Genomic DNA, 26,916 nt, shown 5'->3' with positions numbered 1-26,916 from the left:
AAGAATCCTTGTTAGTACAGTGGTGCCCCGCAAGACGAATGCCTCGCAAGACGAAAAACTCACAAGACGAAAGGGTTTTCCGTTTTTTGAGTCGTTCCGCAAGACGAATTTCCCTATGGGCTTGCTTCGCAAGACGAAACGTCTTGCGAGTTCTTGCGAGTTTGTTTCCTTTTTCTTAAAGCCGCTAAGCCGCTAATAGCCGTGCTTCGCAAGACGAAAAAACCGCAAGACGAAGAGACTCGCGGAATGGATTAATTTCGTCTTGCGAGGCACCACTGTACTTCATTTCAAACAGTCACTGGATCACAGGGCTGCAGAGTTGGAAGGGACCCCGTGGGTCATCTAGTCCAACTGCAATGCCGAAATCTCAACTAAAGCATCTGAGCCCATTAGCACTAAGCCACAGTTCAGCCTCTGCAAATGCAGCCAATATTGAAAATAAAGCTGGCTCCAGTAATATGAACCATACTCAGTAACCTGAATAAGAAAAAGCATTTGAAAAGAAATTGTATGAAGGCTGGATCTTGGGGACCCAGGACCAGAACTCTTCCTACTAAAAGGCAGGAGAAAAGTGAGTTTCTCTGACTGTCCATTCCCCCAGACGTTGGGGGGGGGGGGGGCATTCAGAACAGCAAAGAAGGTTGAGCTGGGAGCAGCAGGAAGATGGGGGAATGGGTGAAAATTGCCTCCATGCAGAAGGAACTTGCTCCTTTCTGTAAATGGAAGTCCATCCCTTAGTTAAGGAGAGTAAGTATATATCCAACCCTTGCTATTCTAGAATCATCACTTAAAGTTCTTCAAGAATAATGTACCATGCACCATGAATACACAAAAACAGCTCTCACAAAGGGAGTGTTCAAGATATTTTAAAGTGTACAAGTTCTGCTGAAAATGCAGCTTTGTGGCTAAGCTATGGATTTCGTTTATTGTTTTCCTTTCCTCAATATAGTATATTTCAGTGCAGACAATCTGTTGTGGTATGAACAGAAAGGGCAGGTCACTAGTGCCTGGTCCCATGAAGACATCCACGAAAGCAAGTCTGGAAGGAAGAGGGGAAGGGGAAAGTCTGCAGCTCGCTAACCTTTCGGATAGCTATTTGATATCTTGTAAACCAGAAAAAACTGTGACCTTCAGATTAATATTTGTGCTGTACTTTCAAATGTTCAAGCTTCTTTGCATCCTGTGTCTTGTCATCCTTAGAACAGCCACGGAAGATAGGCCAGGAGTATTCTCTCCAGATTGTAGATGGGAAGCCGAGGCTCAGAAAATGGCCCTTTGCCCCTGGCAGGACGCAGATAAGTGTGCACACTGCTGGAAGGGGGCTGCCCTCTGACTGGGGGGAGGAGTGCAGTGGTTTGTGGGTACCTGTACCAACCAGGAGGTAGGAATCAGAGGCAGGAGAAGCTTCAGAGCTGGAGGAAGAACAGGCAATTGCTCCCCGCCCTCCCCTGCCCCACTGTCTCCCAGAACCAGGAGAGGATGGAAGGGGGAAGGACAGAGGCGTCTTCCACGCAGGTGCCAGCTATTCGTGCACAGGCTGTGGGGAGAAGGAGCAGAACCTGGTGGAGGCAGAGTGCTCTGCAGTTGCTGCAACTGCTCCATAGAGTCCAGACCTGGGAACAGCTGCCTAGACTGCTTAGGTATCCTGAGCTGTAGAGGCGACTAAAGAGTTAGCTCTGCCATGTGTATTCCTTGGACTGGGAAGCACCCCTGACAAGCACCTGGAAGGTATATTACGAAAGCAAAATTCAAACTGGGCCCCTCCTAATTCATAATCATCATTTAAATTTTAATAATAATAATCTTATTCTTGATACCCCGCCCATCTGGCGGGGTTTCCCAGCTTAGTCTCTTAGTTACCAGATTATTTACAATACCAAGGGGTCTCAAACATCACAAGCATCTCTGCAGGAAACTATTAAGCCACATTCCTACCTTTGCTTCATACTTGACTGCGGCAGAAAGAAGAGCGATCGCATTCTCCTCGGAAATCCCCTGCTTGATTGTTTGCTGGCAAAGCTTTTTCAGTCTATTTTCTCGGTAGAAGGTTGCGAGGTCCAGCAGACCTGCCAGGAGAGAAGAGGGGGCAGGGGAAACACGTGGCCGCACAGGTTAGAAGGAAAGGAAACATTGAAGAGTTCATATTTTCAGTGGCACACAAACACCCAAACATTTAGGGATGATTTGCACATACAACATGCTTGCTATTCGCATTCCACAATTTTAACTCATCCCTATTTTTCTGAGGTTTCCCCGAAACAGAAACTCTGGATCTTAATATAACTGCCCAGAAGGGGAATAAGGCAGGAAAAATGCATTTGCTATAGTCCTGGATTTCTTGGATCAAAATGGGTAGACCACAGCTTTATAGCTTAACAAGCTGCACGGCTGCTTCTTGGGGGCACTATTTAACATGCTTCCAGTTTCCCACTGGATCGGGAATCCTGGTTGTCCAGGCATTCGGCTGAATGTGCAACAGTTGCCCCCTTCAGACCTTCCTACTCAGTGGGTGAAGACCTCAGGTTGCATTCAGGACAAGCTTGGCTTGGTCTGCATGGGATCAGTCAGGACTGAGCAACCCCCGTCCTGATTCCTGAGGCCTAAGAGCCTCCAGCAGAAAAAGTAAGGCGGACTGTATGTGTTGTGAAAGCAACCATTTCCTCATTCCCTTTTCTTCACACTGACTTGCGTGACAATGGCCTGCACCCCCCCCACCCCCACCCAAAACAGAGTCTGGCAACTGCTATGAATTGCATGTTCCCGTTATATAGATTCTGTGTTGTGGCGAGTTATGTGATGTAATGCTTATGCAGTGTTCCTTTTTGAAAATGAAAAGGGAAATAATTGAGATTTCACTTCTTCTTTTACGGAAGATGTGAAATACTATTGGGCCTTCAGTGTCAAAGGTCACATTATCAATTGAGCAATTATGCTGAATGCCAGCATAACTGTGATCATTTTTTATCAAAACTGCAGCCTGAGGAGAAGCAGTGATTTAATTTTGCTCAAGTATGCAAATGGTACATTAGGAAAATTAGGGATGCTGAAAATAATCAAATAGGGGCAAAGCCTCTGAGATTACCTGCAGGTTAGTTGAGCAGCGCACCTGGGGCTCCTCCTGCCACCACCTGGGGCAGGTGGCCCTCTGGCTCCCTCCTCTGGAGGGCAGGAATTCTGTACTGCTAAAGCTAATAAAAGATAAGGCTACTTAAGGTCTACTGCTCAGCTCCTTCCAATAACCCAGGATCACTTGCTTAGAGAACTTTAAAACAAGACTGGACATTTGTTAAAAGCAAAACCAGAATTCACACCCTGTTTTATTGGGGGGAAATACCACGGATGACTAGATTATCATCAGGCAATTGCTCTTTCTGCCATGTCCTGCTTACATCCCATAAAATCCAATCAGATACATCTTGGAAGGCTGTATGAGTGCTGAACTAAGGGGGCCTCCAAAGGAATCCAACGCAGGTTTTGCTTATTTTATCATTTATTCAAAATGTACTGTGACACCTACAGGTCTATCCAACTACATGCACACAAAATTATAATTTATCCACTTTACTGCTAATTAAGGCCTTTCTCAGAGGCTACAAGTTGGACAAATACATGTTGATTTCTCCAGTGCATTGACTCATAAATGCATCCAATGTACTGACCCATGAATTCTCAAATACACAGTAAGGATGCTGCATGCTGGAAGTGGAAAGTTAGTGCAGCAGATTCCATTCTGAAATTCAATGTACAAGCATCCTACCACTTGCGTGGGGGGTTATGCTCCAGGACCCCATGTGCATAACTGAAATCATGTGAAGTGGGGAGCATCCTCTAAAAAGCTTCCAAACCCCCTTTTTTCCTGCTCTCTAGCTCTCTCCCACTCTCTCCCCAATCCAGACTAAAATATCTGGAGTTGAAGATCTGGGCTGGCAGCTGCTGCGCTACCCCATGCATCAGCTGTTAGGCGGGGAAGTTGAGCAGCTGAAAAAAGCCCTGCCGTGCCTCAGGTCTCTTCAGGGCTTCCTCTGTCTTCACTGATCTCCTCTTCCGGCTCCAGCTACAAGGACTCTCTAGCTCTCTCACACCATTTCCAAGTTTAAATTAAATTATTTCCCAATGCCACGTGTATACATGATGGTGCGCAAATCGATCGCATATAAATGGGGGGACACCTATATAAACAAATGAAGAATCAAAATAAAAAAGGGCTGTTCTCAAAATATATGAAGTACTAAAGAGTATCACATGCTTTTCAATACATTCAACTACTTTACATTTTAAGCCTGCTGAAATGAACTTCAGCTCTTCTAAATGATCCCATTTCTTCCAATTACCTACTGCATCTTCAGGAGGAAGACTGATGCTGTCCGTGTACAGGTATTCCAGAAAGGCTCGGTAAACGGGATATGAGAATTCACTTATTTCTATAATTTCATCGTTATTGTTGTTTAGTACTGAACGGAAGTGCTCACACCTGAAGAATCACATACAAAAGGAAAATAAGTTACATCACTGGCAAGCAGTTTGATTCTGGTTGTAAAACAGAACAACAAAAAGGGAGAAAAAAGGGTGGGAATATTAGTTCCATACCTAATTTTGAGAAGGACTTTATGAACATGAATGTATTTTCCATCCACTTGAAATCTCACATCTGCATTATCTGGACTGTCAAATTCCTTCTTTATTGACTGAGCTACTGTTAAGTGGTCATCAGGCTCTAAACAAGACACCAATGAATACATTTAAAACACGCTGCCTCTCCCTTCGGCCCTCTGTTCACATGAACCAATGCAAAACAAGCAGGCAAGAGCATTTCAAGGAAAGGGAATGCAGGCAACCTAGGGAGAGATGGGACAGCCTTCCAGCCATTCTTCTCTTTAGAACATGACACCTAGCCTGGCCACATCAGGAGTTCTTTGCGTAACAGGAATTGTCTATCTTGGCTTGTGATCGAGGTGGTAACCACATCCTCATTTGTCACATAAGCAGCGGAAGTTCCCACAGTTTACACCCAGGCCCCCCAACCTAAAAAGATGAAGAGCAGAATGGAGCAGACTCCAGCGCAACCGGGGGTCCAAGGGCCCCCCCCCAGCCAGGGGCAGGCAGTTAAGGGACCAAGGGCCTACAGGGCAGTTCCTCCAGCTCTGCTGCCAGTTCTGAGCCCTGGCTGAGCTGAATACCAGCTATGATGGATCTGATTATAAATACAAAACCAAAGTGCTAACACAGAACTGCATTGAGCAAAGAAGGAAAATGACTCCATCCCTTGTGGGGGTTATGGCCCTAATCTGTTGCCTTGGATTTAAACTGCAAGCCCACGTTGCTCTGAGCTCCGCCCCCCTCCCCCCGCTTTTCAACTTGATGTTGCTCACAAACTGCCACTATGGTTTTTCCCCCTATCCCTTGGGTTCTGGGTAATTAGCAGAAGACAGTGCTAGAATTTCAAGGGTGGAGTTTCAGGTTTGGAGCTTGCCTGTGTCTGTCTGTGTGTGTGTGTGTGTGTGTGTGTGTATGCAAATAAACCATATAGCCTAAAGACACGACAGTCTCTTCTGTGCCTCATTTCCACAAACACAGGCTAAGTGGGGGGACTCTTGGAATGCCACAGTGCTGTGGAGTCTGGGGTGCCATGTAACACTCATTCTCTGGATGGTGTTGGAGGCTTCCGGCACAATCCCAAAGGTCAATCACAACCTGGGGGGGGGGGGAGCAGTTCAGAAACCGGGGAGAACCTTTTGAAGCACCCCTTGCCCCAATGCTGCCTTGGCCAAGTGCCTGCTCTAAGTAGCAGGAGCACCACCAGTATCTGCCCCACACAATTATAGCATTCAAGGAAAATGTGCTTGAGGTACCTGCAGCCACTGAGGGACAAAGGGAGATGCTTAGCCTCAAATGAAATAGCCATGCAGCCTCCAAACCACCTAGAAAACATAGAATGGGACGCCCTTCCCCACAAAGCTATGGGGTGAAACAATATCAACAGTTTTAACAAAAAAAATGGCCCATAGCTATGAGGGCAAGGAAAGGTTTCCCCCCATCTCTTTATCTAGGTGTCTCAGAGCCTGCAAAGCCCCCACTCCTGGTACTCTTTATGCCAGTGTTATGGGTGAAAGAAAAAGGAAATCAAACAGCATGAAATGTCAGCAAATGGTTTTATTTTATTTTTCTGAAAACAGTCTAATTTAAACAGAAAGCTGGAACTTAAGAAACAGGAGGGATGTGCCGGGGGGGGGGGGGAGGTCTACCTGCTCAGGAGATTTGCTGTGCTGACATTGTCTCAGCTTGTTAAAGGTAAGGTAAAAGACCCCTGGACGGTTAAGCCCAGTCAAAGCCGACAATGGGGTTACGGCGCTCATCTCGCTTTCAGGCCAAGGAAGCCGGTGTTTGTCCACAAACAGCTTTTCCGGATCATGTGGCCAGCAGGACTAAACCGCTTCTGGTGCAACAGAACACCGTGACGGAAACCAGAGTGCACGGAAACACTGTTTACCTTCCTGCTACAGCAATGCCTATTTATCTACTTGCACTGGTATGCTTTTGAACTGCTAGGTTGGCAGAAGCTGGGACACAGCAACGGGAGCTCACCCCATCATGCGGATTTGAACCACCAACCTTCCAATTGGCAATTGGTGGAACCTCCAATAAGGGACATAGGTGGCACTGTGGTCTAAACCTTGGCCTGTACAGAGGCTTCCCCAAGAGAGTCAGAGGCATTCTGCCTGAGGCAGGTTCCAGGCACCATCTGATGGCCTGTGTTTACTCAAGATGGTGCCCGCTTTGTTGCATACCCAGAGATTGGTGGGCCATTGAGGGAAGCAGTTTCCCTTTGGGCAGCAAGGCCAAGACTGTCTGATGTGGAGGGCAATCGAGTGGGACTGGCAATAAATTCCTCCTTGCAGCTACAGCAACTTGACTGTCCCAAATGTTAGCTCACCAGTCTAGGAAGATAAAGCACAGAGGCATTTGCCAACTGCTACCATGGAATATGCCCATTTTCTTAAGGACCTGGAAGCGTTTGCTGCTGCCAGAAGTCTTACGGGTTGATCCTTTCCAAGATGGAGGCATTGGGACAGGGAGAAAAGGAGGCAAAGTGAAAAGGGAAAGCTGCACCAGGGAGCTGGGCAAATAAACATGTGCTTTTTTTAAGCAAAGGAAAAGCAAAGAGGAGAGCAGTAAAAGACAGAAGGCAAGGGCTAAACTAGGCTAAAGAGAAGAGGAGACAGAAATAGGAGGCAGAATGAGCTGAGCTTGTAGGAGAATCAGTGGAGAATCAACAGACCCTGAGCGATGGGAGGAAAGAAACTGAGAGACCGACAGGAATTTTAGGATTGCGTTTCCTGCCTTCTGAGCAGTAGGAGGCATTCGTGTATGCAACACATATATTGTTTTTCAAGCTGACCTCAATCAGTTCACAAACTATTTTTACAATGATAAGGATTACTTTTTAAAAATTACAACAAAATGTGAAAAGCAAAAGCGCTTGTGGCTGCTTCTCTTGGGGCAAGATGGTTCTGCAGAAGCGCTGTGGGAGCTGGATGGTGACAGTTCACCAGGCTGCTTCTCTTTCTTTTCTACTTCCGGTTGGAAGTTTGGTTAGAACGTAGTGGGAAGCTAACCATATCCCAGGATCTTCTGTTTCTCACTCTGACTGATGAGGTCACTGCAGACATACGGTGCCATATGAACGGAGCAGCAGATCTGACGGAAGAGGCAACCTGCCAGAGCTGACACACTGGGGGTGGGCAGGGCTACCAGCAAAAGGGGGAAGGCCAACTAATGTAAATTTTACTGTTGTACAGGAGGCTAATTTCTACACACACTGACACCCCATCTCTGTCCTCCAGCCAGGCACACTAGAGTGCAGGGACATATTCCAGCCAGGCAGGAAAACTCCGGGACAGCCTTTCTCACCTCGGGCCCCAAGATGTCCTTGAATGGCATAATCCCTGACTGGCCATGCTGCTAGGAATGATGGGGGTTGTAGTCCAACAACACACAGGGGCCCAGGGTTGAGGAAGGCTGCTCTAGGACGATGGGCAGAGAGCGGGGTGGCCTGGGGGGGAATCCCAGAAGTCTGGGATTGTGCATTTTGGCCCCAGGCTCCCTCCTCCTGGCCTACGGCTGAGCTTCTTGCAAATTCTCCTTTGTGGTTCTGCAGTTGCTCAGACCTGCAACACAGAGAGGGAAGGGCTTTCCACAGCTCTCAGAACTGTGCCATTCAGTTGCTTTCCAACCGCTATCACAGCAGCGATGTTTTGAGCTTTCCTCTTCTCCTTGGGAGATTTAAGAGCACGTTCAGCAGAACACCAGACGGAAAGGAGCCTTCAGCAGTCCAAGTTAAGGGGGCAGGTGTCCCTTAGGACCAATATGGCAGAAGGCCTGCCTTTCACCTAAAGAGAAGCCATGTCAGAGGAGATAGAGCCAACCCTGACAAGGACGTGGGGCTCATTTCTCCCACCAAGCTGTGATCCAAACTATACCACTGAAAAGAATGCTATTTACATATCTTCAAGAACTGAGTAAGATACAGCAATGCAAACAGAAAAAAAATTGTCTGAAGCTCACCCACTGAGAGGAGACGCCAAGTCACTGCAGGAGTAGCAAAACAAGCAAAGACATCATCCGTGCAGACAAAGTGGGTGAGATGCGGCAGAGTGAGAGACTGTCCCCGGCACTGACCCCACATGTACACTTGGCCACCCTGGGTTTTAGCAGCAGAAGTGTGAGCGGAGTGACATGCAGCAATCTCTACGACTCTATATTTAAAAGCAAACATAAAAAAAACAGTGGCATAAGGACAACATGCAGTGACAAAGCTCAGAAGTCCTAGCTGCAGGTGGCCATTGTTCCAGGACCACTTGGGTGGATAAAATGCATATTTGTAACCTAACGCCCTCCTATCCCTTGCCTCGGCTGTAATTCTGATGGCCAGACTTGCATTTCTAGGCACATGTATCAGTTCTAAACAAACTCTCTTTAGACTCTGCCCCCTTGTCCTCAAAATCTTTGGTCAGGCTGCATAAACACTGCACATTGTTTTCAGCAATTCTTGTTTTTATCTGTAAGCAACCTTGAGCCCTGTCAGGGAAAAAGGTGGGGGATAAATAAATATATAGTAAGAATAGTAAGAATCCTGGGAACAGTAGTTTGTTAAGGGTGCTGGGGAGTTTAATAATAATAATAATAATAATAATAATAATAATAATAATAATAATATATTATTTCTACCCCAGCCACTCTGGGTGGCTCCCAACCAAATATTTAAAAAATGATACAGCATTAAACACTAAAAACTTCCCTAAACAGGGCTGCCTTCAGGTGTCTTCTAGAAGTCAGGATAGTTGTTTATTCTCTTGACATTTGATGGGAGGGCGATCCACAGGGCGGGCGCCACTACCGAGAAGGCCCTCTGCCTGGTTACCTGTAACCTCACTTCTCACAGTGAGGGAACCGCCAGAAGGCCCTCGGAGCTGGACCTCAGTGTCCAGGCTGAATGATGGGGTTGGAGATGCTCCTTCAGGTATACAGGACCGAGGCTGTTTAGCTTTGTGAGGGGTAAACTACTGTTCCCAGAATCTTTTTTTTGCGGGGGGGAGTCATTGCTATAAATTTATGATGTGTTTTTCTATGCTCAACTCGTATGTTTTCTAGGACCTATAAAGCATTTCAGTAGTCCTGGCTTCCACTGTTCCTGGGTCCTCAAAGTCCACAGCTATTATGGTGTTTGCTCCTCCCTCTCCCTGGCAGTGGGATGCCACACCCTGTTGCTTGCAGGAATTGCCTTAAGGAATCAGGTACTCTGTAATCTGCAATTCTCAAGAAAGCACGACACACCTCTGCCTCTCAAATAAAAAGGTCTAGTCTCCATTCAAACATAACATGACACCAGATTGTGTTAGGCCAAATTAACACTTTAGTTGTTTGAGCTTCCAAATATACAACACTCAAACCATGTTTTCAGTATTTTTATATGCTTTTATTTCACAACTGAGGACTGTACTTCATAATTTCATTAAGTCATTCGTCTCCATGGTGCAGTAACCTCTTTAGGCAAAACAATGGCCCTGTTTTTTTAATGGACTTTGAACTCAGACACAGCAAACCAGCCAGTACTACAACGTCAAGCTGTGATTTCAGATTCTATTTTGTCGGCTTCGTACAAACCACAGTTTGTGGGCAAACATGAATTCAGGCAATGAGAAACCATGGTCTATCCTGATGGCAACAAGTCCAGGCACTGCCAACTACAGTTAGGGCACAGCAGCAAGTTTGGAAAATTTCCCTTCTGTTTTAATGAATTGCAGGTTGTTGTTTTCTCTAAACCTGACATATCACACACACACACACACACACACACACACACACACACACACACACACAGTCTTTCTACCAAATCATGCTTCGTTTTAAAGAAGCCAACTTTAAATCATGGGTTATGAAGACAGCAGAAGTAGACAGCCTGGAGGAGCTGTGGTGCTCACCTGACCTCACTCTGGCTGAGATGCTGCTGCATACCAGGACAGGGACAGGTGAAGCAGCGGCAAGGAGTGCTTGTACCACACTGACCTCACCCCCCCATGGGCCTCCTCCATCCCAAGATGCAGCAGTGTCTTAGCCCCAGGGAGGTCAGGCGAGTGATGCAACCCACCCAGTGATGCCATCTGAGACTGTAAGAGAGCTTATTTCAATACCATAAACCACTTGGAGATTTTTTTACAATCAAGCATTGTATAAATTTTATGAAATAAATACCGTATTGGTATTTATTTTTTCAAATTCCAACCATGAAAAGTTAAAGTGCGACTTATATTCGCGACCTTACAAAAATTGGCTGAAACAGACATGCCGTGAACACGCCCCCCCCTTAACTCTAGCTCCTGCTGGAGCCCTGGCAAGCTCCTGCCGTTTCCTGCCTCCTCTGGCTTGGGGGGGGGGTGCCCAGGAGTGGCAGGCGGTGGGATGGCAAGTGCCACCATGCAGTTCCCCTCTGCCTGCCCTGCCACTGTTAATGGAGCAGGGGGGTGCCTGCCTGGTGCCAGGAGCGGTGGGATTATCAGCAGTGGGGGAGGCAAAGGGGGATTGCATGGTGGCGGCGCAGCAGCCCCCGCTGTCCCACCCCACCTGGCATGGTTTGAGGTGAGCTGAGCGCCCCCAGCAGAATGTCTCTCCTTGTCCAGCTGGCCCCCGCTGCTGTTTCTTTTTCTTTCCAATTGTCCATCAATATGCAGATGATACCCAGCTCTATCTCTCTTTCAAATCAGAACCAATGAAGGCGGTGAAGGTCCTATGTGAGTGTCTGAATTTTAAAGGTGCGGCTTATTTGCAGGTGTGGCTTATATTATATTTGTCTACACAAACCACAGCACACCTGCCTGAAAGCAGAACATCTCTCTCCTGGATGTGATTATAAAAGCATACAGGAAGGGCCCAAAGGCATCTGATAACTGTGATCCTTATTCAAGTACAAATTAGGATCTCATTTGTTAAATACGGTATTAGAAGCAAATTATGGAAAAAGGAAAGTCTTCAGCCAACACCTCTTGTCTGGGTTTACCAAGCACCTCACATTTCCAATAGCCAAACTGCTTCTTCTCTACTGCAGCACAGCATTGGGAAGGGGGACTGGCAGGCAACCGGGAAGGATATCCTGGCAGACAAGGGGATTCCTCTGCCCACTGCTTCTTTTCTGCAGATGTCTCCTCCTCATTCTGGCAGGGAAGCAGAGGAGCAGCAGCCAGTGTTTGGAAATGGGAAGTGGACTAGTAATGCGTAGTCCTAGCTTGATAAGCTGTAAGTGCAGCTCTATTATCCAAACTCTTAAAGCCTTGCACTTCTCATACTGGGAAACAACAGCTTAAAAGCACACACAAAAATAAGCTACTGCTTCCAAGAAAGACTGAGGAAAAGATACTGCCATTTCCAGCTACCAAGTTGCTCTTTTCCAATTATTCTTTTATTGCCAAAGCACCTTTGTATAGATCTATAGGCTTTATATTCAGAAATGTGAACAGTCTAATAATTTTACTATCTTCCTTACTTATGGATAATGTCTAAGGGGAAAAATCCCACAGTTACTGCAGTACAGGCTACAAATTCTGCTTATTGCGTGATTATTAGCAGGATCCTACCTGTCTTTATCCACAGGAACAGGTGCAGGGTAGGACTGGTTCCCTCTATTCCCAGTGCCTAACTGGCCATAGGAATTTGCTCCCCAGGCATACAGCTGACCTTCGTCCGTTAGCACTAAGGTATGTGCATAGCCACAGGCAACCTAGAAAAGAAAAGCACATAAAATAATTTGTATTCTTACATTTTTGCATTTTACATCCAAGAAGATTTATTAAAACCTTTAAAAACATTTCTGGAGAAGTATTTATTTAAAAAACCAAATGCGAAATACAGTTGAATCATTTATCACCATTCAAGATTCACAAACAGAATTCAAGAAGCTGATCTCTCTCGGAGTTTGTGAGAAATACAGCGGTGCCTCGCAAGACAAAATTAATCCGTTCCGCGAGTCTCTTCGTCTTGCGGTTTTTTCGTCTTGCGAAGCACGGCTATTAGCGGCTTAGCGGCTATTAACAGCTTTAAGAAAAAGGAAACAAACTCGCAAGAACTCACAAGAACTCGCAAGACGTTTCGTCTTGCGAAGCAAGTCCATAGGGAAATTCGTCTTGCGGAACGACTCAAAAAACGGAAAACCCTTTCGTCTAGCGAGTTTTTCGTCTTGCGAGGCATTCGTCTTGTGGGGCACCACTGTACCAGCTTCCAACATATCATAGAGTCTTCTGTCTGCATATGGCAGGACATAAGAGTGAATACAGATTGACACTTAGGCAATGTGTAAATTCAGAACTGACAGAAGATGACCTTATGCAGGATTAGGAACAGCCAAGGAAACAAGAAAAGGCAGAAGGTGGGCTATCTCAAACCAGTTGTCCGTGCAATCACAACACATCTACAAATACTCAGTTAAGTGTCTTGGGCCAGCATTGCTCAGATTAACTTACATTATGGAACAGGTAAAAAAACAAAACTGAAATAAGGCTAATTCATCCCAAGTTATTGGGAAATAAGTCTTTTCTCATTGAAATTTTGGTTTCTTTTTTATTAGACTAATGAATGGGACATTTGCAGTTTGCAACAGTCTCCCCAGCTCCCCCCCCCAAAAAAAACCCTTCACTCAAGGAAGTGTGTGTCTGCACACACACCCTTTCTTTTGAGTCTTTTTATTTCTGCAGGAGAGCAGGGAAGGCTGAGAGGAGATATGCTAGCCACCTTCCAATATCTGAAGGGCTGTCACAAGGAAGATGGAACAAACTTGTTCTCTGCTGCTCTGGAGAGTAGGACCTAAACCAATGGCTTCAAGTTACAAGAAAGGAGATTCTGACTAAAGATCAGGAAGAATTTTCTGACTCTAAGAGCAGTTTGGCTGTGGAACGATCTCCATCTGGAGGTGGCGGACTCTCCTTTGGAGGTTTTGAAGCCCATGTTGGATGGCCATCTGTCCTGGATCATGCTTTAGCTGAGACTCCTGCATTGCAGGGAGTGGACCGGATGACCCTCGGGTTCCCTTCCAACTCTGCAATTCTCACTCTTTCAAGGCAGCTGGTTTTTCTTCCTATATCCTACCTGTGCAACAGCAAATCATCTTTTCAGAATATACCAAGCATTCTGAAGCATTCAGCAAATCTCATTTAACTACCCTGTCTGAGAGAGAACCCCCTACGTTCTGCCTTCTTTCTATACTACCTAACTGAACCTTGTTCCTCCACATATCCACTTCCCCATACATGCCCACTTGACAACTTCTGCCTGCAGAACGGACCCTGTAACAGGTGCCGCACACTATTCATTCAGCACTTATAAGAAATGAGTCTTTTAGCATGGCAGCACCCACCCTTTGGAACTCTCTGTCTATTGACATCCGTCAGGGATCTGCATTGTACTCTACCCAGACACGTAGATGTTAACTTGTGTTTTAATCTGTTTTGAGCTTTACTGTTGATTCTGGGGATGCTCCCATTTTCAGCTGTCTCATGTTGAATACTTGCCCAGTCCCTAATATTTACCCATCTAGAAAATCCATTTCAGGATAATGGCACTGTACTGATAACTCAAGTCACTTTCGACAGTATCTTTGATAAAACATTAATTTCTTTGATGATATATGGTAGTGCAGAGTGCTCCTTTTTGAAACTCCAGTTAAGCAGACCCTCTTCCAAATACTTTGCTCGTTCTCTGTCTCCCACACAACAGTTCAGCCCAACAAAAGCCAATCAACACTAAATGCCAACTGAGCACAGAGCTGTTTTTGGGGTTCTTCCCCCTTGGAATGTTTTTCCTAAATATATTTTGGGCTTCTGTAAACCTGCAGCTTCCCCCAGGCATGTTGCCACCTCCCCTCCTGTATGGGGATAGCACTGTTTTGGCTGCATCAGTAGCCACACTTGGGAGGACAGGCTTGCTATCAGTATATAAGATGAAATACATAGCCCAGTAGGGTAATCTTTTAACGGAGGCCTGGCAACAAACAAAACCTACCCGCTGCACACGGATGCCTTGCAGAGCTGCTATTCTGCAAGGTGTTGGTTGATTGCCGCTATTGCCCAATCCAAGCTGACCATTGCCATTGTATCCCCAGACGTAAACCTTAGAAAGGAAGATAATTCCAGTTAGTTTGCAGGAATAAGAGTAAAGAAGAGGGGGGAAACAGGAGTACAGAATCCCCTATAATCTTTGTGTATGTGTGTAATCTTTGTGTATAATCTATGACACTTTTTTGAGAGAAAAAACCCCTTTCGTTTCCTTAAGTGTTAGAACCAGTTCTGTACTCCATGGGACCTTAGCATTCACCTGAGAAGCATCTAACAAGAAAAGATCCTGCCCAGTCCAATATATCTATGTGTACAGGGGTGATGAAATGACCCGCTTGATCAGGGAAGTATCTGAATGCCCCAATTTGCTTGGGTAGCTGCTGCCTTCTAACCTTAGCATTAGGTTGGAGCACACACTAGCTAGACTTCTCAGGTTGCAGAGGCAGCGCTGTTCAATGGTTTCCTGCATTTGCCCCTAAACTGATCCCATGAGCAGCTAAAGCACCTGGCTTTTCTTTTCATCTCACATTTGTACGCCGCCTTTGTATGTATTTGTATGTAGAGACAACAACAAAATCTACATCGAAGATCACACATCGTATAACAATCCAATCCAATGCAAATGAGCCATGATAAAGAATATGACCTTAAAATAAACAACTTATGTAAAATAAAGCAATATGCAATGATCCATTTAGGGTATATTACACTATTAAATTTACTCCGTACATATCAGCAAATAATAATTAAACAGAAATGCACTCTCAAACAATACCAATAAATAATTACTAGACTATAATCAATAAAAATAAAAGCGAAGTCAGAAAACTTAGAATACTACAATACATAAATGACCACGTAAAAAGATCAAACTAAGCAACAAAGTCACGTAGCTTATAAAAGTAACCAGTCCCTTGGTCCACACCTAGTTCCTGGTTCAGAACGTTTGGTGGGTCTCCCAGGGGGTCTCAAGGAAGGAAAAAGGACACTGCTCCGCTCACAGTTCTTTCTCCAGACTCTGCCCACTTCCCCTTCAGCAGCTTTCAACTTATCATGCCCTTTAATGCTTATGCGTTGTGGATGGGAAATTACCTGAGGAATTGCCCCTAAATTAGACCTAACCAAAATCTGCAGTTTTACTACTCCCTTTCACCCACAAATTTGATTTTTAGGGCAAAGAGGATGATGGCCAGGGGTGGCGTTTCCTCTACTTTACCATGCAAGCAGCAGTGGGGTGGTGGCACTCAACCCTGCGCTATTACAATTGTTCCATCAGCACAAGCATTTCTTGCCAGACAGAACAATCTCCGCTCCCTCCCTCCACATGTTGACGTAACACATGCACCCCAGAGCTGATTTGGAGGAGGGAATGTGTGGTGCTAGGAGGTGGGGAAGCCTCACCCTTTTAGTGGGAGTCCTTGTGCTGCTTCCAGCTGCTGCAACTATTTTGTTGGATCTTGCCCACAGAGTAAATGAAGACATGGGGAGGTGGATTTGCAATTAGTAAAAGCTCAAGGGAACAAAAAAGCCTTCACTAATTTGGACAGCTCAGAAAGGACCCAGTCAGAGAGGTTCCCTTGGAAGAACATTTCAAAGTTGTGGCAGAAGGTAGCCCAAATCTATGTAGCTACCAATCTGGTACTTACAAACATCCTATCCCCTAGTTTAACCATCAAAATCTGTTTTCTGGATTCAACTTTCAGCCTGTTGACAGTCTCTAGTCTAGACAGCTGTTAACAGACTTCATGAGGAGCATAAAAAAATAGAGCTGCACTCTGTCCACACACAGACCTAACACTCCAAACTTCCAATACCGAATTCCTTCTTTGCTCCATTTTGTCACCTAAGGTGAAATGGTAAAGGTGACAGAAGCAGCTTCCAGTGAGATCTCACCAGAAGCTGTCATTATGTGACCCCAGGGGCAGGATTCTGCTACCTGAGACGGCTGCTTCAGTTCGCCTCACTGGCCTGCCATCTGCACTGCCTCTGGGGCACCTCCAATGCAGAGTCTCTAGTAACTGAGATTGGTGCTCCCTTGTGAAGATGGGGGCAGAGCTTTCCGACAGCTCTGCCACACAACCGTACTGCAACATGCCTGCACTACCTAGAATGGGGGAAGGAGAATGGATACCCAATTATCTTCACCAGGGGCCTCTCCTCAGCCCTTCTGAAACACTCTTCCTTGCAGCACAATAGACTTTCATTCAAATGCTGTGTAAGAGGAAGCACAGAGGACAAGAAAGACTCACAAGCTTCTATGCTCAAAACTGTGCCCAGCTTGGAGGGAGGAGTTTACCCTGGTGAAATCAGAAATTGAGCCTTAATGACAGGAGGAAGCACTATTCTGAATGTTAAGAGACAGTTGTTCTCCAGACACCAGGAGAGAATATTCTGTCAGAATCTATCTAACCAGACTTCTTATACTTAAAGATCTGCCCTTAATTAGCAGCATTGTCTACTGTAGGGAGACACGGTCAACAATTTAAACACAAGATTACACACCATAAAGAAAAACAGCCCTTTTAATTCTGATGAATTCTCTTACCTCCCCATTTTCTACCACTGCCATTGAGCACATCTGGCCACAAGCAATGTTAATTGCAATCTTGCTCTGTAAGCAGCTAGTGACTCTCCGTGGAATTGGCTGGTTGGCTGTTGAGCCAGATCCAACTTGCCCTGAATTGTTGTAGCCCCAGGTATAAACCTGTAAAGAAACAAACTATATTATACGGTTATAATCCCATATTGAGAGAAATGCCAGGTCCATTTAATTCAATGGTAAAGGGACCCCTGACCATTAGGTCCAGTCGTGACCGACTCTGGGGTTGTGGCGCTCATCTCGCTTTATTGGCCGAGGGAGCCGGCGTACATCTTCCGGATCATGTGGCCAGCATGACTAAGCCGCTTCTGGCGATCTAGAGCAGCGCACGGAAACACCGTTTACCTTCCCGTCAGAGCAGTACCTATTTATCTACTTGCACTTCGTTGCTGGGCTGGCATGAGCAAGGATTGAGCAACGGGAGCTCATCCCATCGAAGGGATTGGAACCGCCGACCTTCTGATTGGCAAGCCCTAGGCTCTGTGGTTTAACCCACAGTGCCACTCGTGTCCCTTAATTCAATGGTACTCACTTCCAATAAACACATTTAAGATTACACTAATGTCAAAGACAAATGCTAAATTAAATCTCAGTTGATTTAGGCCGATGGAAATTTTTGTGACTCAAAATTTTCTGGAAAATTAATGTCACTGATAGGTCTGTGAAGAAATCATCCCAAAAGCAAACAAATAGAAGCAAATATTATTTGGAAGTTACATCTCAAAAAGAGTTCTTTCATTTTTGGTTTCTTGATACTAGATAAGATTGGCTCTCGTTTGTGGAAGCAATTACTAGGACAACAATGTGAGTATTCATGTATCTGAGCTAGTATCCCACTATATCTGGGATTCCCAGAGCAGATATTAACAATAATGTAATATAGTACATTTTAAAACAAGACACATCCCCTTGTCTAACCTCAGAAACTAAGGAAAGAGACATTATTTTTGCAGTGATTATGTAGCCCAAAAGGGCTACCAATGTAGCCCAGTGAACTTTCAGATGGCTATCAGCATACAATTTACACCCCAGTTTTATCCAGTCCAGAGTGCTTGCCCCTTTTTGTTTCAGATATAAAATTCCAAAGTTGCTTGAACAAGATTCTGATAGATTTTCTTACCTCTCCATCAGATGTTAAAACCATTGAATGATGTGAGCCACAGGCAACTTCAATCACTTTTTTGTTTAACAAGTTGGTGGAGATTTGGCAAGGAACTAAACCATGGTTGGTTGTTCCATTTCCCAGTTGACTATAAGCATTATGTCCCCACGTATATACTTCTCCTTCTACAATATAAAAAGAAAATAACTTTGAAAACATTACAAGCTATCTTTTTCCCAACTAAGAGAAAAAATAAACAATGGCTGAAGCTTTTTGTTCCATATATTGTCCTCTGCTGTGATTTAACCACTATGTACATAGAACACGATTAAGGGCAAATGTCAATTCAAGCATTAGCAAGTATTAATGGAGACAATAATGGTTCAAACAAGTTAAAGGGATGGGTTGTGCTCCATATATTGTCAAGCCTTCAAATGAAACAATTTAAATCTTGAGAATGTGCGAAGTTATATAACCCCCTCCTCTTTTTGGTAAAGTATAATCTCCATGCTTACTATGCATCTCAAAGTATAATATTCTCTCCTACTGGAACTTTATCCTGCAATTGGACACCTGAGGCAGATCTTTTAGGTTTAGTGTTGCAATCTCTCATTGCTAAAAAAAAAAAAGGGGGGGGAGACCCTACAGTGCATTGATCCAGATTCACATCCTTTCTACGACCCAACCTTGTAGAACTGAATCAACAGGGAAAGGCCTGCTGAAACAAGTTCGGTCTGGGATTGGAGGCAGCAACCACAAAAAACTTTTCAACTTTAATTTAGTTGTTTAGTTGTGTTCAACTCTTCATGACCCCAATGGACCAGAGCATGCCAGGCACTCCTGTCTTCCACTGCCTCCCGCAGTTTTGTCAAACTCATGTTCGTAGCTTCAAGAACACTGTCCAACCATCTCGTCCTCTGTCGTCCCCTTCTCCTTGTGCCCTCCATCTTTCCCAACATCAAGGTCTTTTCCAGGGAGTCTTCTCTTCTCATGAGGTGGCTAAAATATTGGAGCCTCAGCTTCAGGATCTGTCCTTCCAGTGAGCACTCAGGCTGATTTCCTTCAGAATGGAGAGGTCTGATCTTCTTGCAGTTCATGAGGAACGGGCCCCGTAGCCTTTACAGGCTTGAGAGAACTGAATCAAGAGCACAGAAAGTGTAACATGGATATATTCTAAGAGTTAGGAAAGCCTTGCTCTTTCCTTAGTGTTTCTACATGTTGTCCCTTGGTGTTTCTGAATCTGAGCTTGGCTTCACCAGCAAAATATGACTGTTCCTTCGTTATCTGCTTTTGAATCACTAATAGTGCAAACATCATTAACACAGACCATTTTCATTTATTATCATAAGAGTCCCAAGATCTGGACCATCCAGGTGGTAACACAAGTATGCCCATGAAAAAATAAGGGACTAGACTCAATAATCACCCCACAATCGAAAACTTAATATGTTCTTCCTTATCAGTGTAAAGAGTAGATACTGCTTTTCTCTTACAGTTAAAAATTAAATATCCCTGTCAAAGTAGACTAACAGAGTAGACGAACCACATTGAAAAGCACACAACATACCAGTGGTAGCAGCAACAACATGGGGGCCACTTCCATAGCTGAGGCAGGCTAGTTTTTTGCCACATAAAGTATCTAACCTTCGAGGTTCAATGCTGCTCTGTGTGTCACCGATTCCCAAACAACCACTGCAGTTAGTGCCAAGCGCAAAAACCTGTCACACAGTGATACTGTTAGTACAGAAAATATTTACTATCATAGTATTTCAGACTGAAAGTTTAATAAAATAGTTACAGTTTTTAAAGATTTTGTCAGATATTTTAATCAGAACTGTATCTTTGTTAAAGAAAATCAGAATTCTGCAGCAAGGATAACTGTTTTGGCACAGTAAAAAATTGTGCAAGGCAAGTTGACATCCACTCCTAGTGTAACATTTACTGTGCCCTGGAAATCTTAATCCAATGCGTGCTAAGACAAACATGATGTAGAGGCAAACAGTTATTAATTGTTATATCTGCAAAAGTTACCTCATCATTTTCAGTTGCATAAAGTACTTCATTTCCTGCACTGCCGAATACACAGGCCTGGCGAATTAACTTCAACTCCTCTTGAGAGCGGAGAGCAAATATTGGCCATTTCCCAACATCCAACATCTGTTCCAATAAAAACAATATATTGTAGATCAGTCTAAATAGGTTAAATGCTTCTTTTCATATTGTTTTTTTTAAAAATCACCACAAGTATTACATTGTTTTGAAACAGTTGTCCTGTCCATTTCACTAAAGATAAATGTGAATATAAAGTAAGTAAGAAAAGGCAACCAAATGACAAATGAAAAACAAATAGGACAGCAAATTATGAACCTAATCCCAACTACACGTATCACTTTAAAACTACTTCCTCCCACTTTATATGTTTTTAAATACATGTATCTGCTACAATGTTACCTCGGTTGTTGAATGCTTTGGAAGCCAAACGTTTCGGTTTTCAAACACCGAAAACCTGGAAGTGAATGCTTCTGTTTTTGAACACACCTCAGAAGTCGAACGACTTCCGAGGTGCGTATCTCCATTTTCTCAATGGAATTTGCCAACTGCCCATTGCGCCTCAGTTGCCGAACATTTTGGAATTTGAATGGTCTTCCGGACCAAGGTACAACTGAGGTACCACTGTACTATGATTTGTAGGTTCTCCTTTAGCAATATAGTGGTACCTCGGGTTACTAACTTAATTCATTCCGGACGTCTGTTCTTAACCTGAACCGTTCTTAACCTGAGGTACCACTTTCGCTAATGGGGCCTCCTGCTGCCGCCACAGCGCAATTTTTGTTCTGATCCTGGGGCAAAGTTCTCAAGTTGAGGTACTACTTCCGGGTTAGCGGAGTTTGTAACCTGAAGTGTTTGTAACCCGAGGTATCACGGTACTTGCTTCGTCCACATAATCGACTCCTTGGGAGCCAGCTCCTGTTTACTGCATGTCAGTCAACACACAGAGAGAAAAGCATTCATTTTCAACCCTAAAAAACATCACGGCACTTTATTGCAGGGTAGTCCAACCCACAGCCCATTGAATGAGGTTCTTATAAACACATTACATATAATTTAGAGTTCCTTTTTGGGCTGAGCAGAAGAAGATTCACAAAACAGAGACTGAAGTCTGGGGTTTTTGTTGCTGTAGTTCTGTTGGGACTGCAGCAGCACAAGTATACTCAGAGAGCGTTTCTCTCATGGACTCCCTGTTATGTAGGCATACTAGAGACCGAATTGCTATGGCCTGTGAAGGATGGCATTTCCCCTCTTCCCCTTTCTAGCACAGTGCTGTACAACAACCACGGTTCCTTGTATATGACTCACACCACAGTAGACTTCACTCATAGCTTTGTGACGGGTGGTTTCTTGGTTTCTTTCTTTTCATTTTTGAATCCAGGGCGGCTCAGCTAAGTGCAGAAAGCGCGGCTGGTGAGCCTAGGCTTGAGGTTCGCAGCACGGCATCCATCCTTCACTGAGGCAGCCTTTGGGAGGGGGAAGGGGGAATGGATGTCCCAAGCTGCCTGTTCTCTTCACGCTTCTGCTGCTCAGGCTCCATCCTCTGGCTCCTTCTCATTCCAAGGGTCCTAGTTGCACTGCACACAGCTAAGTCTAGCTGTCGCACGTCCTTCGCAGCCACAAGGGGCAGCTGACAGTGCAGCTTAAAAAATAAGGCAGGCCGGCAAGTTGGCTGTTTGGGCTCACACAAACGTTCAGGCTGCTTCTCAAACGCCATGTACCATAGTGTACCATGTATGTTATAGGCACACAGGCTGCAATCCAAGGCACCATTACTCTGGAGTAAGAACCACTGGAATAAATGGGACTTACTCCCGAGGAAATGTGCACAAGTTCAATAGGTAACCTTTACAACAAGGACGGGGAATCTGTGGACTTCCAAATGTTGATGGTCTGTCACCCCTACCTAAGGTCTGTGCTTGTTGTGGAAGTTGGGGGGTTGAGGTCGGATGAGGGAAGGGGTGGGCTGCAGGCCACACTGTCCACAGCGCCCTTGCTCGGGGGCATGTGGTTCCCCTTCTAGCCTTTCCGTAATGGCCACATGTACTGTGGTGGCACCGGTGGTCCTATGAGGAGGGGAGAATGGGGAGGTGGCTAATAGCCTTCTACAATAATTTTTGCATAGCATTTTGTGTAATAAATGAATATATTAAATATGTTTTAATGCTATATTTTCAATTAAATATATTAATAATGTATATTCAATACTATTTATTGCAAACACTTTAATTTACGATATGGAAATTTACCGTATTTTTCGCCTCATAGGGCGCACCAGCCCATAGGACGCACCTAGTTTTTTGGGGGGGAAATAAAGGGGGGGGGAATTTATTTTTTCCCCAGGCGCGGGGCTGGGGCAGGGAATGCCTGAGCTTCCCCCAAACCCAGCCCCCAGAACAGGTTGCTATCCGCAAGCCTAGGGAGCCCGGCGGAAAGTCGCGCCGGTCTCCCCAGGCTTGTGGATATCTGTCCCCCGAGCTTGTGGGGCTGGCGCTGGGGAGAAGCCCGCTTCTCCCAGCGCCAGCCTCCAAACCAGGTCGGGGATCAGCGGGAAGGTGCGCTCCGCCTCCCCGCTGTCCCCCGAGCTTGTGGGGCTGCCCGATATCTGCCTGAAGCCCGGGGGCGCTGTGCAGCGCGCCCCAGGCTTCAGGCTGCTATCCGCAAGCCTTGGGAGCCCAACGGGAACTCCTGCAGAGCTCCCAAGGCTTGCGGATAGCTTCCTGAAGCCTGGAGAGGGGTGGAGCGAGAGCGGTGGAGAGCGAGAGGGCGAAAAATACAGTAATTCAGTTCAGTTTGTGGCTCACAGGTTCTGTGTCACAGAACTCTAGCAGTCCACTTGGTCTGGGGTTGGACCACCCTGCTTTACTGTGAAGAACCAATCTTACCTTTTCAACATCAACAAATCTTAGTTTAGCTCATTTAGAGATGAAAGTCTATGCCATTTCTGTAGCCTAGAAAAATAAGAGCAAGAGGTGATTAGGGCAATCTGTGAAGCTCTGTCTGACAACATCTCAAGATTAAAGCCACCATCTGGGACATTTCCCCCATTATAGCTGTGAACAATCCCCTGTGCATGTAGTTTTTGAAATGCTGTTTTTAAAGTCCATACAGGACTGTGGCTTTATGCAGCAAACATATTTCCAGTGTTCCTGTGTTCTCTCAATGAATGCTCTGTGCACCATCAGATAACTAATTGGCTGTAGTTCTTTAGTGCGCAACCAGTGCCTCTCAGCAGATGCACGAACATCTTAAACAGCTCTGATGTTCATAGACACAATGAGCTGACCCATCAAAATTCCTCTCTATCCTGCCCATCTCCAAGAGCTCAGGCTGGCTTACAGTTGACACAAACCAGCAATACTAAGAACAAACAAAAGGTAAAATATATTCATCTACAAAACCAACTTATGCACATATAAAACACACCAATGCCAACATTGCATAAGAATAAAATAGTACAAATAAATCTACAGTTATGCTTTGACTCTGCGCCTTATGGACCCGACGGATAGCCAAGGCAGCTGCTGAAATTCTATTCTTTTATTTTGTATCTGATCCAGGCCAGAAGTCCTGCCGGCCACATGGAAAAGCTGCCTGTGGACCTCCCTCGGCCTGGAAGCCAGAGTCGCCTCGGCCTGGGCTTAAGCGTCCAGGGGGCCTTTACCTCTCTCCCCCCCCCCCCCCATAACCTCTGGAGAGCCTGTTGCCGGCAGGGGCTCCCTGTGAAGGGAGCGTGGTTCTCCTTCTCCCCAACCTGAATTCCGGCCGCTCGCCGAGCCCAGAGCCGGGGGAGCAGGCCGGTCTGGCGCGGCGCCTCCGGCCGCCTTTCCCCGCGGAGCTGAGCGCCTGGCCGGCTTCCAAGAGCGGCATCCATCAAGGGCTCTCTGGGGATGGGACTCTGCGCGGCCTGCTCCCGCTCCCGGGAGGGACGGGCCGTTTTCGGGGGCGCCGGAAGGAAGGCGCCGCTGACAAGGGAGGCCTCGCCGCCGGCCGGCTGGGCGGGCACCGCCACCTGCGCGCCTCCCTCGTCCCGGGCGCAGTTTGCGCGCAGCCCCGCAGAGGGACCACCCGCACCTCAGGGCGCCGCGACCCCGCCTCACCCGAGGGCCGCCCCCGCCTCACCGTCCTCCCGCCGCTGCTCCCGCCGCCGCCCGGCCTGCCTCGCCCTCGGGCGCCGGCCGCGTCCCTCCGCTCCGCCTGGGCCCCCAAGCCGGGTGCCGGGCTCTTCCGCGGCGGCGCAGCTCTTCCCCGCGCCGGGCTCTGGGCCTCCGCGTCCGATGGAGCCGGGCTCCTCTCTGGCGGCTCCGTCCGGCGGCCCCGGAGCCCAGTGTCCTGCCGGGGAGGAGGAGGAGGAGGAAGAGGCGTCAGGGATCCAGAGATTCTATGATCGTGCTTGCAATTCTCTTTCCAAAGAAATTGCCACACTGTGGAAATTCAGGGGAGAAATAAATGTCTAGAGGATTTTCAACCTCAGGACTTTGAAGCTCATAAATTTATAAAATGAAACCTAACTTTTTATGAACCAATTATAAAACAATTTCACAGTAATCCTTGTAAAGGTAGCCACAAAATGCACAGTAACCAAAAATGGGGAAAGTGGTGGCCATCTTCTAGGATAGAGACCAAGGACTAAGCAAAACAATTGGCAACTTAGATATTTTAATTCAGCAGATGTCTGAGGCTGCTTTGCTGTATTACTAAGAATATTTTACCTCCATTAATTTATTGCTGTTGCTTAAAGGAAAATGCATTTTTGTGACCTAGGAAACTGTAAGTAAAGAATGTTAAACTTACTTTGCACTTTGTGGTCTTTTTTGTTTTTTGAAACAAAAAAAATTCCTTGCAGTAGCACCTTAAAGACCAACTAAGTTAGTTCTTGGTATGAGCTTTCGTGTGCATGCACACTTCTTCAGATACACTGAAACAGAAGTTGCCAGATCCTTCTATATAGTGAGAAGGTGGGGAGGGGTATTACTCAGAGGGGGGTGGGAATGGGTGATTGGCAGATAGCTGTGATGAGCCTGTTGACGACTATTAACGACTGCAGTAGGTCTTACAGGAAAAAGCAAGGGGTGAGAAGGTGAAAAATGGCTTTGTCATGTATAGTGAGATAAGAATCCAATGTCTTTATTCAGTCCAGGTGTCTCCATGGTTTTAAGTTTGGTAATGATTTGCAATTCAGCAGCTTCTCTTTCCAGTCTATTTCTGAAATTCCTTTGTAGTAAAACAGCTACTTTGAGATCTTGTATAGAATGTCCTGGGAGATTGAAGTGTTCTCCTACTGGTTTCTCTGTCTTGTGATTCTTGATGTCAGATTTATGTCCGTTTATTCTTTGGCATAAGGTTTGGCCTGTTTGTCCAATATAGAGAGCTGAAGGACACTGTTGGCATTTGATGGCATACACAATGTTAGACGATGAGCAATTAAATAGTCCAGAGATGGTGTGTGTGATGTTGTTGGGGCCAGTAATGGTGTTGTCCGGGTGTATGTGGCAGCAAAGTTGGCATCTGGGTTTATTGCAGGCTCTGGTGCCAGTGTCCGTGTTAAGTCTGGTTGTAGTATTATTGTGGGTTAGGAGTTGTTTAAGATTGGGTGGCTGTCTGTAGGCAATGAAAGGTCTTCCTCCCAGAGCTTGAGAAAGAGAACTGTCATTGTCCAGGAGAGGTTGTAGATCTCTGATGATGCGTTGTACTGTTTTAACTTGGGAGCTGTATGTGATGACTAGAGGAGTTCTGTTATTTTCTTTTTTGGGTCTGTCTTGCAGCAAGTTCTCTCTGGGTATCAGTCTGGCTCTGTTGATCTGTTGTCTAACTTCATCTGCTGGGTATTTTAGTTCTAAAAAGGTTTGCTGTAGATCTCTTAGGTGAGAGTCTCTGTCTGTAGAATTGGAACAGATACGGCTGTAACGTAGTGCCTGGCTATAAACAATGGACTGTTTGGTATGTTTGGGATGGTGGCTAGAGGCATGTAGATATGTTTGTCGGTCAGTTGGTTTACGGTATAAGGTGGTGTCTATGCGCCCATCCTGTATTTTTATAGTAGTGTCCAAAAAATGTATTTCTTGCATAGATTGATTCATTGTTAGGTTGATTGTGGGGTGAAAATCATTGAATTTCTGGTGGAAGGTGTTCAGGGTCTGTTGACCATGTGTCCAGATGATAAAAATATCATCAATGTATCGCAGGTACAAGAGAGGTTTGAGTGGGTAGGAGTTTAGGAAACGTTGTTCTAAATCTGCCATGAAGATGTTGGCATACTGTGGGGCCATGCGGGTGCCCATTGCTGTGCCGCTGATCTGAAGGAACAGGTCATCACCGAATTTGAAGTTGTTGTGGGTAAGGACAAATTGGCAGAGTTTGGTGGCAAAGTCCGCTGTGGTTTTATCTGAAATGGTGTTCCTTATAGCTTGTAAACCATCGTTGTGTGGGATGTTGGTATACAGAGATTCCACATCCATAGTAGCTAGTATAGTATTGTTGGGAAGATTATTTAAAGACTGTATTTTCCTCAGGAAATCTGTGGTGTCACGTACATAGCTGGGAGCACTGATGGCATATGGTTTCAGAACAGT

General features: G+C 45.6%; 1 protein-coding gene across 11 annotated transcripts in view; it reads right to left on the bottom strand.

Annotated features, from left to right (window-relative positions):
• RCBTB2 (RCC1 and BTB domain containing protein 2) overlaps window positions 1-24,658 on the bottom strand; it is a 28,394-nt gene extending 3,736 nt beyond the window's left edge. For 2 of the 11 annotated variants that reach the window (XR_013390662.1, XM_077918979.1), the window contains exons 1-12: window positions 24,467-24,652; window positions 23,230-23,295; window positions 20,327-20,452; window positions 19,863-20,013; window positions 18,314-18,480; window positions 17,140-17,298; window positions 14,542-14,649; window positions 12,126-12,268; window positions 8,563-8,753; window positions 4,588-4,714; window positions 4,332-4,471; window positions 1,936-2,066 (exon numbers count right to left, since the gene is read on the bottom strand). Coding sequence is in view for 8 of the 11 variants with exons in the window: in XM_077918979.1 (XP_077775105.1) it covers window positions 1,936-2,066; window positions 4,332-4,471; window positions 4,588-4,714; window positions 8,563-8,753; window positions 12,126-12,268; window positions 14,542-14,649; window positions 17,140-17,298; window positions 18,314-18,480; window positions 19,863-20,013; window positions 20,327-20,452 (1,443 nt within the window). In the remaining 3 variants the exon portion in view is untranslated. Of the gene's footprint in view, window positions 1-1,935; window positions 2,067-3,082; window positions 3,189-3,221; window positions 4,170-4,331; window positions 4,472-4,587; window positions 4,715-8,562; window positions 8,754-12,125; window positions 12,269-14,541; window positions 14,650-17,139; window positions 17,299-18,313; window positions 18,481-18,810; window positions 18,833-19,862; window positions 20,014-20,326; window positions 20,459-23,229; window positions 23,296-24,098; window positions 24,367-24,444 lie in introns of those variants that run through there. The other 9 variants (XR_013390663.1, XR_003703506.2, XM_028703853.2 and 6 more) reach the window with 9 other exon arrangements.
• Window positions 24,659-26,916: the final 2,258 nt, after the last annotated feature.

The sequence above is a fragment of the Podarcis muralis genome, chromosome 1 (genome assembly GCF_964188315.1).
Source record: "Podarcis muralis chromosome 1, rPodMur119.hap1.1, whole genome shotgun sequence".
NCBI lineage: Eukaryota > Metazoa > Chordata > Lepidosauria > Squamata > Lacertidae > Podarcis > Podarcis muralis.
This window is presented reverse-complemented; position numbering and strand designations above follow the sequence as displayed.